The sequence below is a fragment of the Phocoena sinus genome, chromosome 13 (assembly GCF_008692025.1).
Source record: "Phocoena sinus isolate mPhoSin1 chromosome 13, mPhoSin1.pri, whole genome shotgun sequence".
Classification (NCBI taxonomy): Eukaryota; Metazoa; Chordata; class Mammalia; order Artiodactyla; family Phocoenidae; genus Phocoena; species Phocoena sinus.
In genome coordinates this window covers 40305144-40324674 of record NC_045775.1, presented here as the reverse complement: position 1 = coordinate 40324674, position 19531 = coordinate 40305144, and the positions used below count along the sequence as shown (strand labels likewise).

Genomic DNA, 19531 nt, shown 5'->3' with positions numbered 1-19531 from the left:
AGGAACTCTGTTCTTTTATTTCCTGTCTGTAGAGTCTTAGACACCTTCCCCGCTCTCAAAATCCACCTCTTTCCAGAATCCAAACAGAGTCCTTGGAAGGAGGAAAGGAAAAGTGTTTTAATGATGAAATTAAATAGGGGAAATCTTGCATCCCCATGGTTAACCATAAAATTTGTCTCCTTTTCAAGTCCTTGGTATGCAAATCATATATTAATTTTTTTCATAGGTAAGACAAAGTGAGTGAGAGACATGAGTTCAAACAGGTTTCCACTAGTGATTTAAGAGCTCTGTGATTTCACAGAAGTCACGCAACCTCTCAGGACATCATTTTTGTCGTTGCAAACACCCTTCTAGTTTATGGTGAAACTTAGACGTGATGTGAGGGAGAGAACCTGTCACAGGGTCTAGCCTATCCTGGGCCTCCCATTGCAGCGGCCACTGTACATTATTATAGCAGTTTCATTCATCAACACATCTTTATTGAGGACTTACCATGTAGAAGCCAGAAATATAAAAATAAATCTGAACTGAACTTTGCTTTCTAGGACCTCACAGTCTATAGTGAAGGTAGAGAACACGCTCAAATCACTACTGTTAGGAGGAAAGTGGTTACTACCAAGAGAAAAATTACCGGGGTTGTTGGGAGGACAGAGATTACCCATAGCCTGAAGGAGTTGCTGGGAGAGAATGGGAAAGGATTTGGGGGCTGAGAATGGAAGAGTGGAGGAGGAGCGTCTTTCACCCCTTCTGAAGCGGCCAGGGCTGGTATCGAGTATCATCAGTCCGTCCCTCTCACAGATGAAATAAGAGATTCGGGAAAGGAACACAACTCGCTCAACTTCACACTCATAGTTAACAGCAGAGCCAGGACAAGAATTCAGAACTCCCCACCTCTTCCCGTATCCAAAGCATTCACCACTTCCACACGCTACCTCCTGTAACTAGGGCCATTTGGAGATGCAGAGGCCAGGCTGGGGAACGCAGCAGAGAGGAGGTGATGGGGTCCCTCAGGCCACTGTCCTGGGTCGAGGCAGAGCGGAGACTCAGCAGCGGGGGCGCCGTCGGGGATGGGGGGGGCAGGGGCGGGCCGGCGCGGGAGGAGCCGGAGGGCAGGCCAGTGGGCGGGGAGAGGGGCGCGGGCCGCGCTCCCGGGCTGTCCGGGGCACTGGCCCAGCCGCAGGAGCCCGCGCTCAGGCTCCCGACCATGCGGCGGTGGCCCCCCGCGCTGCGGCCGCTGCTGCTGCTCCTGCTGCTGCCGCCGCCGCCGCTGCCCCGGGCGCTGCGCGGGGAGCCCTGCCCCGAGCCCTGCAGCTGCCCGCCCGACGGCGCCCTGCGCTGCCCCGGCCCGCGGGCCGGCCTCAGCCGACTGTGAGTACGCGGCGCCCCCGCCCCGGCACCCTCGTTCGCTCCGGCCGCCTTGCCTCCCTGCTCTTTGGTCCCCTAGATACTAGGAGAAAGACGCTGCGCCACCTCTCAGGGTGATAAGCCCAAGTTTGGCGTCTTTGCCACGCCCCGCCACACCTGGGGTTGGGGTCCCGAGCACCCTCCAGCCCCAGATGGCCCCAGGCCCTCTCTTTCACCCTGCTTGGGGCCACGGCCAGGGGCGTGGAACTGCCCAGAGGCCACACGGGATGGCTTCGCTCCCTGCAGCTGCTGGAAGCAGACGGGGTGTCATGCTCCTCAGTCAGCAGCTATCTCTGCCCGGAGAAGTCTTGCGTGTTCTTTGAGCCTTGGGCCAGCCAGGATGGCGAAGGTTACTGTGCGCTCTGTTTACCCTATGTTCCTCTAGGAATGGGGCGCTCGGGCCCAGTGTCCAGGCGTGACCTGGTCACTCAATGGGGACTGCTGGCTGGCACATCCCCCAACCAGTGCTCACCTACACCTTAGTGAGCATACAAGTCATTGCTCCACCCCAGCCCCAGATGTACTTGCATTTCAGCCTGGTTGTCTGATCAGATGTACTTGCATTTCAATCCGGTTGCCGAATCGATGTGAGGCCTTGAGTTCCAGCTCTGGCACACCACCACCCCTTAGGGAGCTGTATACATTGGCAGGCAGGTGGAGGAAGCTGGCTGTTGTAGTGATGGGGTATAGAGGAGAGGGGGGGTCTTCGATACTAGCGTGTCTTGAGTGTCACCAGACACTTTTTCGGGAAAAGGTACCACATAGTATATGGTTCTATTTATATGGAATGTCCAGATAGACAGAAAGGAGATGAGTAGCCATCAGGTTGGAGTGAAGGCCCAGTGACTGCTAATGGCTGTTGCTTTCTGTGGTGATGAAAATTATCTAAAATTAGATGGTGGTTATGGTTGCACAACTCCATGAACATACTAAAAACCATCGCAATGTACAGTTAAAATGGGTGAATTTTAGAGTATATAAATTACATCTTGATAAAGTTGTTAAAAGAGAAAAGGAAAGGAAAAAAAGAAGAAGACTATAAAAGTGTCCAAAAGGCACCAGGCTGGTAGAGGTGTTGGTTATGTTCTAACTGTTAGACGTGATGGAATTCCATGCTGGGGGAGGAAAGAGTCCCCCCCACCACCCCCCCCCCCCCCCGCCCCATGCCTTTGGGCTCCCAGCAGTCTGTCAGGAGCTTGCTTCATGGAAGGAATTCCTCCACCCTCCTGAAGGGCTGAGATTCTCCTCTGGGACAGTTAGTGGCCTTTGGGGAATATTTGTGGTTGAAAGATACAGTTTAAAGGTTGAGGGGCTTATATTAATTGGTTTGCATTAATTATCTTGTCAGCTCAATTCCCTGAAGGTGAGGACCACGCTAATAGAATTTGTTTCAATCAATAAATAAATCCATAGAAGCTGCCCTCCAAGTCCCAGCCCTTGTCCTTCCCTGACAAGCCTCCCATCTTGCTCTTAAGGATGATTGTGCCACTAACACGGTGCCTTTCTCACTCACCTGGTACTTATCATACAGGTTATAAGAACCTGAGATCCAAAGAGTTGGAAAAATCTACCCAAGGTCCCACAGCTATTGAGTCGCAAAGACAGGGCTTCACCTGCTATCTTTTTATATTTGCTAGTTTTTGTAAGAAAATTACCCCTTCCTTTAAAAAAAGAAAAAAAATTCTCAGCTTCTCCAAATTGGCACTGAGTTAGAAAATCTCCTGGTTTCTACCAGGAGACAGGCATGGGTGAGGCAGGCATGGGTGAGGCAAGTGCCCGCCCCTTTCAGATTCGGCTTTTCACTGAGGTCTCTCTGCCACACCCACACTGGCCTTAGGAGAGTAGTACCTCTTCCCTGGAGTAGGCTGAAGTGAAAAGACTAAAACGAAACAAATTCTCTCACTGCCCCACGGCACAGTTTAAAGAAGCCTTGAACACCTCAGAAAGATTTTATAGGGTTAACTAGGTTTGGGGATGGAAGTGGGAAACAGGTACAAAATAAGTACTGCTGGCATGCTGAGGCTGGTTAGTCCCACTCCCCAAAAGAAGCCAGTTGTCCAGGCTCCGAACATTCCTGTGGGATTCTAGAGAATCCCTGACTCCCTCCCTTCACATGCATTATCTTGCCATGCACACCAGCAGCATCTCCTCCTAGACATTTTTTTTTTTTTTTTTTTAATGGTGTTTTCTTTTTTTTTTTTTAAATTAATTCATTTATTTATTTATTTTTTTTTTTGGCTGTGTAGGGTCTTCGTTTCTGTGCGAGGGCTTTCTCTAGTTGCGGCGAGCGGGGGCCACTCCTCATCGCCGTGCACGGGCCTCTCACCGTCGTGGCCTCTCCTGTTGCGGAGCACAGGCTCCAGACACACAGGCTCAGTAGTTGTGGCTCACGGGCCCAGTCGCTCCGCGGCATGTGGGATCTTCCCAGACCAGGGCTCGAACCCGTGTCCCCTGCATTGGCAGGCAGACTCTCAACCACTGCGCCACCAGGGAAGCCCTCCTCCTAGACATTTAAACCCCTTAGGTCAGCACGCGCTCTGACCCACACAAAGTCAGGCTTCCCAAGGATCAGATAATTGAGAGATGACCTCATCCTTCAAGGGCGAACCCTATGGAGGTGGAGCCTATAAAAGCCAAAAGGGGATAAGTTTTTCAGCATGACAAGGTGACTTCAACATCCGTATGACAAGAGGATGCACAGAACGAATAGGAGGGTAGTTTCTTTAAGGCCATGTTCTTCATACCAGCAGCATAAGTACCACCTGGAAAATGTTAGAAATGCATACTCTCAGGGCCCCAGTTTCTGCATCAGAAACTCTGAAGGTGTAGTCCAGCAATCTGTATTTTAACAAGCTCCCCAGGTGATTCTGATGCATGTTGAAGTTTGAGAATCAAGGTATTCCTCCATGGAGGATATAATCTTCTGGAAAGCAGGGAGCATGTTTTAAACTTCTTTGTGCCAGACACTTCTCTTCTCCATCCCCTCCCAACACCCCTGACACACACACACACACACACACACACACACACACAGTACCTATTTATTGCAAAAGGCAGCTGTGATCAGATTAAAACTTCAAAGTCTGAGATATGGAAAAATAAACAAGATTAAGAAAAAATTTTTTGTTTTGTTTGTTTTGTTTTGTCTTCAAAAAAAGGAGTAGAGGAAGGAGTCCATGGAGAAGGACAGACTGAAGACACAAGGGATGATGGTATAAGATGCCCATGGGAGTGGGAGGAAGACATGAGTGTCAGATCAGAGGGGAAGGGTTCGTCAAAAGAGAGGGATACTTCTGAGCTCTGGCAGAAGAAGACAGATGGATGAAGGTATAACTTAACATTGAGGCAAAGGAAAGAAAAAGTGAATGGGTTCTGCTTAAATCCTCTTTTCTTGACGATGAATGAATGAAGTGGTAAACAGTAATTACAAGATAGAAAATGCCATGAATAACAAGTTATTGGGAGTTCATAAAAAGAAGAGAGCTGAAATTATGAGATAAGGGATAAGAGGGATGTGGTCTTGCACTGTTATCCACAGGGTCTGATTCTGTAGAGAGAAGGGTAGATTTCTCAATTCTGGGGGTTGGAGGAGGCGAGTACCACAGAGCACCTTAAAATTCATCACTGGCCCCTCAGTAGATGCTAGTTCATGTTTTAATCATTTCAGGCCTTGGTAGTCCTGCCTTGTAAGACTTCCATCTAAAGTCCACTATTTGGTTAAAAAATAAAAAAAAGGAAAATGGATAATAATTGCTTATCATTGATAAGCCCACTGCTTGCAAATGGCATTGTTCAATTGTTCAGATCTTTCCAGCCCAATAATATTTTATTAAAACCTTAGATATTTAAAATCTAAAATGTGATACAAAAAAGAAAAAAAAAGCCTCCCATGTATTCACTCATTTTAATTGGAGAAAAAAAAAAGTAAAAGAAAATAATTAATTTAAAAAACGTCCTTTTCCTTTTGTTATTAGTTCCAGACAAGTCGAAGGAGGGAGAGGGAAAAAAAAAATCTCACCTTGCCCATGGTTATATAAAGATCTTTGTCTCTATGACAACAGAAAGGTTGATCTGCTTGGTATGGAAACAGCTTCTGAAAAATCTGTTAGTAAGAAAATGCTAATAATAATAATAGCAATTTATTTTTTGCATGCTGTGCCTACTAAACAGAGATTAAACTTTTAGACTTTATTATAAGACACAATCCAGAGACTTTGGAAGGATAAAACGTGCTGTATCCGTCAGTCCAGTGTCACAGGAAGATGTTAATTTTCTGACATCTTTCCTGAATGTCTTTCTCCTTCTCCTACCTTGAGAATAAATCAGGATCCAGAATGATGTTCTATGCTGTAGAAGGATGTACCAATGGAGGGCATGGTCCCTGTCCTTGAGGAGCCCACAATCTAGGTGGAAACACGCCCACACCCAAGAGACGTGTAGGTAGGAAGAGAGAGGCAACGAGGCTCTAAGGAATTCAGGAAATAGATCACTCACTATGGACTGAAATCTCCAAGCGAAGGTGTCATGGACCAGGGTTATGAGGCTAACCCTTGAAGGAGAGAAGGGAAGGAGAGTCCAGGTGGAGGAAAAACACAGGTGAGAGTAGGCTAGACATTTCCTTACTGAGAGGCAAAGAATACGGTTGCATGGATCCTTCCCTTTTTATACCTCTCCCTGGTTCTTTGGAGAAATTTTTTGGTAAGGGAAGATATAAAGTCATCAGAAATATTTGATTAAATTACCCAGAGAGTTGTTCAAAAAGAAAAAAAAATTCCTAATATGTAGGAACTAATAAACTAATCTTAATAAACTGATCTTAACTAATAAACTTTCAAAGTCATTCTTGGACAGTTGATTACAAAGGCATTAAGTAAAAATCATGATTTGGAGTCACTTCCAACAAGCTTTCCCCAATGTTCCCTCTCTCCCACACACACATACTTGCTCTGATACCTTGTACTTACATCTACTTTTGCATACACCCCACATAACGTAACTGTTTATTCCATGTGTACCTCCTCTGCAACAGCAGGGTTTCTCAGCCTCAACGCAATTGTCATTTGGGGCCAGATAATCATTTGCTGTTGGGGGCTGTTTCATATACTGTAGGGTGTTTAGTAGCATCCCTGGCCTCCACCCACTATATGCCAGTAGCACTGCCCTCCCAAATGATGACAACCGAAAATGTCTTCAGACATTTGCCAAATGCCCCTGGCGTGTGTGTGTGTTGGGGCAAGGGGTGGGGGAGTCCCCACCTCACCCCACCATGGTTTTGGATCATTGTGCCAAAGTGAGAAGCACCTGAAGAGGTCTTAGTCAACTCAGGATTCCCCAAATTTCACAGGTGGTTTGATTAAAGTGTCTATTGAACTACATGGTGATCAAACTGAGTAGCGAGCTGAATAGGAACAATGAACCAATGCAAAAAGGAAGTATGTATGTCAGTTAGCATGTACCACACCTAAATGTCACTTAAAAATCTCCATCCTAGAAAATGGGGAGGTGATGAGGTGCTATGAGTAGCAGAGGGAGTCAACATCCAGGTCCCAGATTTGCAGACCTCCCAATCTCTCCTTTGAAAGGGCCATCCAGAGAAGCAAGACTGGAAGCTTACCTACATTAGTACAGCCCAACAATTCCATAGATTGTTCTACTGTTTGTTGTTAATTTGTTTTAACTTACTTATTAGAGAAAAATCAATCCTCAGCCCAGGGTCCATTAAAACAAAACAAAACAACCACCAAGGCAGCCTGAATTGAGATCTATTGGTTCCCGTCCAGGACACCAGGTAAGAGTCCACAGGATAGAGGGAAGCCTACCAAACTCTTACAAGTAGGACAGCTTGGCCCTACCTACAGCTTCCCTGAAGCTGAACCAGACAAAACAAAAACAAAACCTTGGAATTCTGAAAACTCATGTCCCACCTTCCTACCCTACTCCCACAAAAACAAACCAAAAATAACCAACAACAGCAAAAAACAGACAAAAAAGAAAAACAAAGACCCAAGGTAGAGGTTGATCTTGAACCTCAGTTTTGACTCAGCCCTCCCAGCTATTACCTTCAAGACAATTCTTAAACCTGGCTGTGCCTATAAACAGACTCCCCGGGGGAAGCTTTGCAAGGGCCAGATTTTATTAGTTTAAAAATCATCCTTTTGGGGAAAGTGAATGGTGACCCCTAGCAGGACACTGAAAAGCAAGCAACAGAGTTCCCAAAATCTCAATGAAAGTGTAGAGCCAAAAATCTTCACACACGGATCCCTTTGTCATTGGACCCAGCTCTCCCTTTGGAGAGCAATAATTCTTTGGATTTTTTTCTACATTATTCTTTTTTTTTTTAATTTCAAAAGCAGTATGTCAGGGACTTCCCTGGTGGTGCAGTGGTTAAGAGTCCACCTGCCAGTGCAGGGGACACGGGTTCGAGCCCTGGTCCGCCAAGATCCCACATGCCGCGGAGCAGCTAAGCCCATGCGCCACAACTACTGAGCCTGTGCTCTAGAGGCCATGAGCCACAACTTCTGGGCCCATGCGCCACAACTGCTGAAGCCCACACGTCTACAGCCTGTGCTCCACAATGAGAGGCCACCACAATGAGAAGCACGTGCACCGCAATGATGAGTAGCCCCTGCTCGCCACAACTAGAGAAAGTCCACGCACAGCAATGAAGACCCAATACAGCAAAAAACAAAGGCAGTATGTCAGATTAATTCAGGGCTCCGGTTCTGTTCCTTTACCCACCTCTATCTTCTTCCCAGGCTCCTCAATTTGGCTTCTTTTCATGGCTTGAAATGAGGCACAAAAGCTTTCTTTCCAAAATACAATCTCCCAGGTTGACTGCACCAGACGGTGTCTTGGCCTTGTGTAATTTTGATCTTACACATGGAATTTTAAAGCCAGTTGAGCCATGGTGGTGGAGAGAGGCCCTGCTGCTCACTTCCAGACCCAAGAGGGCTGGCTCCACGGGAGCATATGAGTTCTGTTCTGGCAGCTCCCCTTGGTGTGTGAAAAATCACATTTAATGCAGATTTTAGCAAATTTTGCACCAGCTCTTTTTTTTAAGAAGGCAATTAAAATAATCCCACCCACCAGTCAGGTGGGCTTTCTAACTCCGTGGGCAGCTTCTAGCAGCTTCTCCACATGGTCCTCATTTACTCTCAGCTTCTGCCTCCCAGGGAGATGCCACCCCGTCCCAGCCAGCAAACCACTCACAGCTGCTCTCTGTGTGGCCCTGAACCACAGCTCTTTAATGCCACCTGGGCCGAATTCAGAAAAGTCCAATTTACAAGTAAAACTCAACTTTCAGAATGAAGGCTTTATCCCTCGCTGCTGTTAAATTTGTCCTTGACGCTGATAAAATGAGGTGACTCCTAGGTTCATAATTCTACCTCACGAGCAACAGCGGACAGCATTTCTGAGGCCACAGGGGTGGAGATGCCCTGGTACGACAGGGCAGGGTCCAACACAGTCCCCAGATTATCTGAATTGCTCAACAGGACAAAGACCTGCAGACGTGAGTTCTAGCACCAGGTCCCTCTTTCCCTAATTTGCACTGTGGGCTCAGGACAGTGTTAAATCCTCTGTGCTGTCTGTAAAAGGGGCGTGATGATTCTTGCCCCTGAGTGGGGCTGACTGTGGTGAAGATAAACAAGACAGCAGGGCCCAAAATACTCGGAAATAAAGGTTTCCCATAACTACAAAGTATTATTTTAACAATCTGATGATGCAGAGAAGACCTGAAAAACCTGCAGCCCATATATGAGGTTGAACAGTAAATATCTGTCATCCAAGGGGGAAGCCTGATGGAATAGTTTTGTTCCTGTGGGGTGTTAATTAGAGAAAATGACCCACTAGGTCTTCTCAGCCTGGAAGGTGAATAAGTTAGAATCCCGAAATAGCAGAGCTCATTACTGCCTGGAGTCTGATATGCTAGTTTTTTCAGCCCAGGCTGAGCTGCTCCTCAAACATGCCACCTAACACCTGATTATACCCTGTTTTCTGTCATTCAATTGGGTCAGTCCTATCTGTCCAGCTAGAGCGTCCAAGCCTATTCTGGGTCCTTTCCCCATTCCACATCCCTAAACCTCCAGCTGGACACATAGAAAACCTTCAGGTCAGACGTGTTGACCGCTCAGGAACTACATACTGAAATGTACAGGATAATGTGCAGGATCCATAGACACCGCCCGTGCCCTCCAAGAGCTTACAGTCTTCCAGCCATAGGAGAGAGAGGACTAGTTCTCAGATGACGGCAGTGAAATGCAGAAGGTGATAAAAGCCAGATGATGGCTATAAACAAAGGCTGGTGAGAGTTTAGAGAAGGGAGCTATCCCTTCTAGCCAGAGTAACAAAGATACCTTGGTGGAGGTATTATTTGAGCTGTAGTTCTTTAAGCCTCACTCTCTACAGGGGCAACTGGGCTAACACGCTTATCCCATAAGCTCCATCCTGGCCTTTGACACCAGCTTAGAGAGGCCACCAGGGAAGCACTATTCAAAGCCTTCTGCTCTCTCACTGACCACCAGGCACGTGCCCTGTCTGTGTTACAGATCATCAATGAAGAGTGGATGACTTCCCCCTGGAAACCTTGGGTGGGTCTCTGATTAAGGCTTTTCTCATTTGCAAGCACCAGAAATCATCTCTGACAAATTTAATCATAAGAGATTAACTTAACAGAAGAATGAAGAGGTAGAAGGATGTGAGCAAGATCCAGAGAGAATATGGCGGCAAGAGGTTAGGGCACTTTTCTGTAGATTCCACCTTTACAGTGAATCAGCTCCAAAGATTCCTCCCATCTATTACAAGTTTAAATTCCTGAGAGAGAGAATCTGATGGCTCCACACCCTACTCCTGAGACAGAAGCACAGTCAATGAGATGCTTCCACCCTATTGCAACCAGCAGTGAGATGCTTCCAGAGAAGGGGCATTTTTGAACCAGGCACCCACACAAATCAGTGTCTACCAGAGCTGAGGAGTTAGTGAAAAGTGAAGGCGCACATGCCAGTAATGTCAGGCAATTCAGACCCATTCCATCAAGTTAATTAAAAGTATGTAGGGCTTCCCTGGTGGCGCAGTGGTTGAGAGTCCGCCTGCCGATGCAGGGGACGTGGGTTCGCACCCTGGTCCGGGAAGATCCCACATGCCGCGGAGTGGCTGGGCCCGTGAGCCATGGCCGCTGAGCCTGTGCGTCCGGAGCCTGTTGCTCCGCAACGGGAGAGGCCACAACAGTGAGAGGCCTGCGTACCGCAAAAAAAAAAAAAAAAAAAAAAAAAAAAAGTATGTAGTATATCAGTTGCAACCAGCTTTTACAGGCTCACCAAAAAAAATGTGTCTGCAAACAGAAGCTTGTAATGAAAGAGTTTCCTGGAGCATATCTGCAATGTCACTGCCCTGACAACATAATATTCTCTGCTTCTAAAAAATATTTTTGAGAAATCATTACACAAAATGCAGACCCTCCCTGGGGAGAAGTCAACATGTAGTTTTATTTACCAGAGTTATTCTTGTCATGTTATATTATTGCTAGAAGAATTCTAGTTTGGGGGTAAAGATTGGGTTACTTTGCTTTGTGTCTTTAGAAAACTTTAAATGGGTTTTGAGTAAGTGCTAAGATGTGTTACCATTCTCCTCTGAGGCTTTATATTTTTAATTTAGTTGTTGCACAAATGACTTGGAAAATCCATCATCCAGGGAATCTTCTTGAAAAATCTTGGTTTACATTATGTCAATAATTCGTAAACTCCCCAAGCTTCTTGGGTGCTTTGGAAAGGCTGTCTTGGAGAAGAGTCGTGCAAATTGAACTTTCCAATGGGAGAGTTCCAACTGACTGAACTTTTTTTTTTTTTTTTGTGGTACGTGGACCTCTCACTGTTGTGGCCTCTCCAGTTGCGAAGCACAGGCTCCAGACGCGCGCAGGCTCAGCGGCCATGGCTCACGGGCCCAGCCGCTCCGCGGCATGTGGGATCTTCCCGGACCGGGGCACGAACCCGTGTTCCCTGCATCGGCAGGTGGACTCTCAACCACTGCGCCACCGGGGAAGTCCTGACAACTTTTTTAAATCAATGAGCAAATGAGAATTCTGCAGAGTGGCTCCCTAGAGTTGAAATATTTAATGGAAGGTTGTTCTTTATCACTTCCTTATCATTTCTTTACAAGGCTATCAGACAAGGTCTATAAGAGATACTTGAGCCCAACAGAAAGGTACCAAGGGGGAATGTCTACCCTCTCTCTCAGTTGTCCTGTGTATAATCAGCAGACAATAGAGAGCTTGAGACAAGCCACAGGCATTTTGTAGACATAAGGGTGTGACAAACAGAAGAGTCCAAAGTGCTGAATCCATCCCATCCCCAACAAGGAAGGAGAGTTGTCATCAGGCATAGCTGGGGTAGCCTGACTCCTTCATAGTAAGCAGCTGTGAATTTAAAGTACTTATTGAGCTCTAACCTTGCACTAGATGCTGTATGAGTATTACATAAACATTTTCTTATTTAATCTAAAAAATTTCTGCAGTAGTTAGTATCATCATCACTTCATACATGTGAAATGAACCCAGGCAACCTGGCTCCAGAGTCTCTACTCTTCACTACCCCACTGTGCTGCTTCCAGAGAGAAAGCACATGCAACCGGTGATGAAGACACATCCCATAAAGTATATAGCGCCTGAGACAGACCTTTAACCAAGGGTAGAATAGAATCTGACCGGCAGAGAAGGGTGGATGTGCCAGATGGTAGAAACAGTGTGAGTGAAGGCAGGAAAATGTGACGTAAATTCAGGAGATACAGTAGTCTGATTTGTCTAGGGAGGCACTGTCCAGTAGAAATATAATGTTAGTCGCAAGTGTAATTTTAATTTTCAATTGCCACATTTTAAAAGGTTTTAAAAGGTGCAATTAAGTTTAATAAAATATTTTACGTAATCCAACTGTACAAAATATTATCATTTTGTTGGAAGGCAGAAATATTGAATAACATCCTCCAAACTTGAGACCGAAAAACAAAGCAGGCCACTCCGTGAAGTGCAATTATGAAGCTTATTGAGGGCAACTTACACACAGGTGGGATCAGGCTGACGCGACATTCCACATTCGAAGTTGTACTCCATACCACAGGGTATGGAAAAGGGGATAGGGGGCTTTAAAGGGGCCAGAGCTAAAAATAAAACCTGACTGCTAGAGAGAAGCACACCCACACTGGATGGAAACCAGGGGTTTTTCCTTCCTCTGGGGGTCTCGTGACCATTAACCATCTGCATCAGCAAAAGGCATTCTTCCAGTTTTCATTTCAGATGAAGACAAGGGTAAAAGTTGATAGGGAACTCATCTGGTTTGGGTGCATTCCTCAGGAGTAGGCTAAAGCTCAGTCTTGCAGAAAGGGGAGGGAGTAGGACTGTGGGCCTGAGAGAGAGCTGAAAAAATAGTCGAGTGGTTTAGCCACACCCATCTCAACATGTAATCAATATAATAATTGTTAATGAGATCATTTCCATTATCTTTTCTTGCTCAGTCTTCGACATCTGGAATGTATTTTAAACTTAGAGTGCGTTTCAATTTGGACTGGACATACTTCAAGGGCTCAATGGTCATATGTGGCTAGTGGCTGCCTTTTTTGGACAGTGCAAGTTTAGTGTATTGGTGATATGAGGGGAAGAGTGGGTGACAGGACTGTCAAATAAAGTTCAAGCCTTTATTTCGGGGGCCTTGAATGCAAAGCTGAGACGTTTGTAGATAAGTAGACTGGCCAAGGGGTGGCACAGAAGAATCTGAGTGTAAGAGTGACATGGTGGGAGTTATCAGGGAGACTAATCTAGACTGGGCAGAGGAAACCCGGGATGGAGTACAGGGAAACCAGTTTGGGGACTATAGAGCAGTCGAGGTGAAGAAAAGAATGACCAAGGAGAGTGGCAGTGGAAAAGGAATAAAGGGGCTGGAAGCAAGAGACAGTCAGAAGGCGGAATCTACCAGAGACTGGGAGTTCAATGGTAGAACAGAGGAAACATTCATACAAGGCACCTGATAAATTCTCAAAAACTAGGGCAGGAAAAAGAAAAAGAAAACTGGGTAGTCATTAGTGCTGAGGAGGACAGGAGAGGAAGAAAAACACTCTGGTAGGCTCTGAAGCTTCATGGGAGAACAGGAATTTGAGCTGCACCTTTGAAGTTAAAGACCGTGAGCACATGCCCTCAAGAAGCTGGCGGCTCTATCAGAAGGTGAGGTTTTCGCAGAAGAACCAGAGGATTGCACAGTGGGGTGTATCAACAAACCCCCAAAGGAACAGTACTGATGTGATGTGACTAATGTAGGACACTGCACTGGACCAGGAATGAAGTGACCTATGTTCAAATCCAGATCTGCTGCTGAATTGCCATGTGGTTTCAGGGAAGTCATTTTACTTTTCCTCACTTAAGATTCTTCATCGAAAGTGAGGGGTTGGACCAAACCAATTGCAAGCAGCGCTTTTAGTCTGATTCCCTGAGTCTAATACAGTAAATGCTTAAAGGAGTGTTCTAAAATTTTCTGATGTAAAACTTAACGTCTTGGATGTCCATCTATACTGACTTCATATTTCAGTTAACGTTGATGTCTGAGCTCCCTCTAGGTAAATGCTGAAGACAAGAGGCCAATAAATGAAGGCATACCCAATAATGAAGTTACCAAATAGATCAATGCATTTGAAAGCGCAAAGATTTAAAATCGTTTGTAAAGGGGAAAGCCATTTTTATTTCACTCCAAGATGAAAGCAAGTTTATTATAACCACCGAGTGACTTTGATAAGAACACAGGAATTCTTAAGCCTCTGTTCAATGTAGAACCAGGTCTCATGTGATAAATATAAAAACATTAACATTCTTTTGAATTTAAATAAGGTAATGTTTCCCTCTCCCCATTTCTATGAGTTCATTAGGCAAAAAATCTTTGACCATGCCTGGTTTCTGTCTTTTTGTCTCCCCCTGATTTTGTAGTGTTTTAAAATTCAGGGTGTATAGCTCTAGCAATAAACTAATCATCTGTGAAAGATGGATGGATGTTTGTAGCTTTCTTAAATCGATAATATAGATGGCTTTTCTAAACCATTAGAGGGAAGTGAAAAAAATAATTTATTTCTGTCATTCTGGGCAGAAGAGGTAAAGGCTCCTGCAAGGCGAGCAGAGACCCCAGCCAGGCTTTGAGGACTCCAGATGAGTGCTCGGATTTCTTCCCTGGCTGTTGTCTTCCTCTGCCCCTGCTCAGCCTGTGGGCTTCAGAAGGTGGTCCTGCCCTGGAATTCCAAGCTCTTAAAAACCAAAGTGAGGTGGGGGAACCTACAGTTGTAATTGGCTTTAGGCAACACCTGTGTTTAAAAGTGTCGATTGAGCCATATTTTCCATTTACCTAAGGAGTTTGCTATTTAAGGAACCTTTCATCAATCCTCCTGTACAGCAAAGAACTCTTTGATAATGCAAATATCTCCCAGTAGATAGGTTTTTATAAGCAAGGATTTCTAAATCTTGGGTTCCCTTGAAGGGGAACAAAGAAACTCCTGACCCTGAAACTCTCCAGCTAACATTATTTTGAGGGTTCATTAACAAGCCAGTGAACAGGACAAACTGGCTTTGTCCAAGGTCATCTGTGTTATTAAACTTAGAAGAAAAAAAATAAGAGAGGCCCAAGCCCCACCCTTGAGTACTCAAGAGACGTTAGGGACAATTAAGGAGGACCTGATAATGTGGCATCATCTTCTTCAAGGAGATTAGGTTTATCTGAATGCTATTTGTTTATCTGTTGCTAGGCTCTGACAGAAGGTGAGCTGGTGCCTTGACAACTGGGGCTGGCTAGGAAGGGGACTGAGTCAGGGCCCAGAAGAAAGTTGATGGAAAAGAGCTCTGAAAGTGGGATGGCCCTCCTGAACAGTCCCACCATGAGGCAAAACAAAAGGGCTGGGCCTTTATTCTATGCATTGACCAGTCACTGGATGCAGGCTGCAGGGGAGAGCAGACCTGATACTGGGGGAGGTGGCAATCTTAGGCTGAAGGTAATTCCAGGAGAGCAACTCCGCTGAGAGCTTCAGCTGGGGGAATGAGTACCTCGGTCCTAAATGGTGATTTTGGCAGCCCACCAGCATCCACTGGAGGAACTAACCCAGCTGCACTGGGTAGCCCCAGCACAGGGTCCCCATCTGTTCCAGGGGGCCCAGTTAAAAAGTCAAAACCAAGTAGTGAGAGATATTACATTGATCCTAACCAGAGAGCAACTAGGAACTGTTCTGGGTCAGCAGTGTCTTCTAAGAGGGAAAAATACAGGGATCAGGATCTGGTGATTGACAAGAAGAGAAGGCAAAGGCTCCACTCCTGGATGGACTCTGGGGAGACCGAGCAGGGTACAGGATACGTAATCTAGGCCAAAACAAGTACCGATATGGGGCGGGGGCCGTGTAGTTCAAGGTACTGCAGGCACACTCCTGCCCTCCAAGTAGTGTTGGGTTTAGTGTAGACAATGCAGAAAGACACAGGACTTCACCAGGGTCATGACCAATCACAAGATCCCAGAACTAGGGTGAGTCCTTACTTCCAATCCTAAGGAGTAGAGACTGCTTCTACGTCAACTTTAACACGTAACTGGAAGGTTTGGGGGACTTGTATGTAGGATTCGTGAGTCGACGGAGTTTCCAGGACTGATGAACCTAAGGCAGCCTTTGTCATCCAGTCTAAGTATCTGCTTCAACATCTCTGGTAAAGGCTCTTTGACCGAGGTAGAATTTGGCCACAATTCGGGTATCGCCTGTGTTATATCATCAATTAATTTAAAAATCAAAGTTTAAAACTATAAAAAGGACTATGAACTGTAATAAATATAAGTAACTGCGTGATTCCACACCACATGCCTCCACAGCCACCTCACGCACGATTCAAGAGGCGGAGAGAACGCTCCACGCTGCAAGTTCAACTTCACATTTGCCCAGTAACCTTGGCTCTCTACCACCCACCTGAGGTGCATAGTGTGGGAGTGTCAATCTCTTATGTTTCTTTGCTCCATGCATAGCTTTCATTCCCTTTGTTGACACTGGACAACAGAGCTGCTGGACTGTCCTTGCTTTTGGCCCGTTTTTCCTCAGTTCTCCTTGGCTTCTGCTCTGTATCAAATGATATTAACTAGACCTTTCCATAAGAGTTCCTGACGTTCACAAAATTCTTAGAATTCATGTAGACCTAACTTTCAAAACAAAAAAAGAAAGAAAGAAGGAAAGAGGAAGGGAAGAGAAGGAGGGGGGATCTCAGTACATCAAAATGAAAATTTTGTCTTCTCCATTGGTCTCTCAGGTACAGAGGGTTAAGTTGACCATACTTTTGCCTTCAAATAACATAATCAGTGGGTCATTCAAAGTCCCCTCATTTTAGTTATTCATCTTATCCCCTCCTCCCACTTTCTCTCAACTCACCATAGGCAACCACGCTGATGTACGTTTATATGTTTTCTAATGGCTAATGTTTGGTGTGTCTGCATTTTAATTCTGCAAGTAGTGTCGTGTATACATATCATTAATTTCTTAGTTGTTTCTCTTAACACCATGATTCTAAGACCCACACATGCTGCTCTGAGCACCTTTACACTCTTGCTCCTAACTGGCGACCCATTCGCAGGTGTACACTTTAGCCCCCCTCCCTCAGCAGTGGACACTCAGGTTGCCTTCAATACCCCTTGATGCCACAAGGCTGTGAAGAAAATCCTTGTGCAAGTTTCCTGGGGTATCAGTGTGCAAATTTCTCTGGGATATATACAGGAGTAGAGCTGCAGGGTTATTGAGACAATTGTTCGCATTGCTAAGAGCTTCTGGCTTCATGGAAAGAATCACAGAAGCATCCATCAGAGAAGGGATCACCTTCAAATGGTTATTAACAAATCATGGGCCACGTGAACATTTAAATACAGGAGACAGCTGCTTGAATGCTTAGTAACTGCTGCCCACTGCGATGAATCAGAAAGGAATACACAACATGTCTAAAATAAAAATATAAGTCAGTGGGGAAAACAGTTTGGGATTCATAGAAGCACGTTCTCCACATCACTTCATGAGAATCCTTCTGTTGTGAAAAGCTTGGTGCACCTGTCTCACCCCACCTCTCTCCCCATTCCCTGACCCCCAGGCCCCTTTCTCGTCCCAGCCACACCCATAAAGCTACCTCCTGTTTGCTCAGTGCCTCTTTTATGGTAGGAACTCTATTTTCACTCTCATCACTGCTGCCTTTCCTGCTCTGAAGCATCAACATCAACTCTACAAAATTTCATCTTGCACCAGGGCTGTTCTGTAGTCACCGGGGACAGCCAGTGCATGATCTACAGCTTCTCTCCCTTCTGTCCAACCTTTGCTCCTTATCCCTCATCCCTACATCCATCAAAAACTCAGGCACCCTCCCTGGTCAAATCCCAGCCACACTGTGTTCCTTTTTTGGAGGAGGAGGGTGCCTGCTGAGAGGCTCCAGCTTCTGGGCTCCATTTACATGAATAAACAGCTCTGAAAGGTTCAGTTGAAGCTTTTATGTAAACACTCTCCAAAATGTGTTCTGCACTGCATTATCCCCAGCAATAAAGATTCTGGAATCAGAATTTGGCTGTCAGTTTTATTGATGTTGCATGGGGTACAGTAGAATACAGCTTTCTCTTCTGGAAATTTATTGACTTGGCAGTGCAGACAGCAATAAAACTGTGTTTTTAATCAGTAAGCCAAGCAGACATGATTGCAGAAGAAATATAGGAAGGAAACATGCCATCATAGGAAGATTTCTCCCCCTACAGTCCCTGTTCTTCTCGGATGCTCTGTTAAATAAGTTTGGGTACTGAAGGATGTACTTCGTGGGACTGTCTTCAGGAATAAAATCAGAGGAGCAAGTTTGGATTACTTGTTCTAGGTTGTAGCATCTCTAAGAGAGAGTTGAGTGAAAGCATTTTTCTGCAATGAAATTTCTTTGCATTAGCCCTAGAGAGGAACTGCTGGTAAGCTGCTTTGCAGGAGGAATAGCAAGGGTGTGACATGCCTCTTCTCAAGAGAAACAAGGTTCCAATTCATGTCCCTTCACCTTGCTCACTGAGAGAGAGTGAGTGACCTGGTATACATCCAAAGGAAACGAAAGCACTATCTCTAAGAGACATCTCCATCCCATGTTCATTGCAGCATTACTCATAATAGCCAAGAATAAGGAAACAACCTAAAGTCACTTGACAGATGAATGGATGGAGAAAATTTGGTATATATATACATATATATATATATATGTATATATATACATATATATACACACACACACACACACATGACAGAATATTTTTCAGACATAAAAAGAAGAAAATTTGCCATTTGCAACAACCTGGATGGAAGTGGAGGGCATTATGCTAAGTGAAATAAGCCAGAGAAAGACAAATACTATATGGTACCATTTCTCTGTGGAACCTCGAAAAAAAGCTAATTTCACAGAAATAGAGAATAGAATGGTGGTTGCCAGTGGCTGGGGGTAAGGGAAAATGGGGAGATACAGGTCAAAGGGTACAAACCTTCACTTATAAGAAGAATAGGTTCTGAGGATCTAATGTACAGCATGGTGGCTATAGTTAAGAATATGGCATTGTATATTTGAAAGTTGCTGAGTAGATCTTAAGCATCCTTACCACACACACAAAAAAGTTAACGACTTGAGGTGACAGATGTGTCAATTATCTTGATATTGACAATCATTCCACAATGTAGGTATACATCTAATCATCACGTTGTACACTCTAAATATATACAATTATATTTGTCAATTATCCCTCAATAAAGTTGGGGTAAAAATTTAAAAAGAGAGAGAGTGGGTTAGGAATCATACACTTCAGGCCAGTATTGCACAGTAAAGAACATTTGGAGACTCTCTTCTTGGTCATGTTACCTTGTCCAGGTTACTTAATCTCTTGTGATCAAGTTTCTTCTGCTATCGAAGGGAAATAGCCACCTCACACCATTGTTGAGTGAGTAAAATAAGGTTACAGGTGGGTGTGCATAGTTCCCACAGCACGTTACAAGCATGTTACAAGTCCCTTCTGGGACTGTAAGACAGCTCACTGATTTGAATATGCTTATCATGATGGAGGTGCTCTCCTCCGGCAGCTAAGCCAGTGTCTGCTGCATA

General features: G+C 45.2%; 1 protein-coding gene across 2 annotated transcripts in view; it reads left to right on the top strand.

Moving 5' to 3' along the window:
- The first annotated feature begins 1144 nt into the window (after positions 1-1144).
- Positions 1145-19531, top strand: part of LHCGR (luteinizing hormone/choriogonadotropin receptor) — a 63807-nt gene continuing 45420 nt past the window's right edge. For both annotated transcript variants that reach the window (XM_032652794.1, XM_032652795.1), the window contains exon 1: positions 1145-1368. In XM_032652794.1, the coding sequence (XP_032508685.1) occupies positions 1205-1368 (164 nt within the window). In that variant the 5' untranslated portion in view covers positions 1145-1204. The remainder of the gene's footprint in view (positions 1369-19531) is intronic.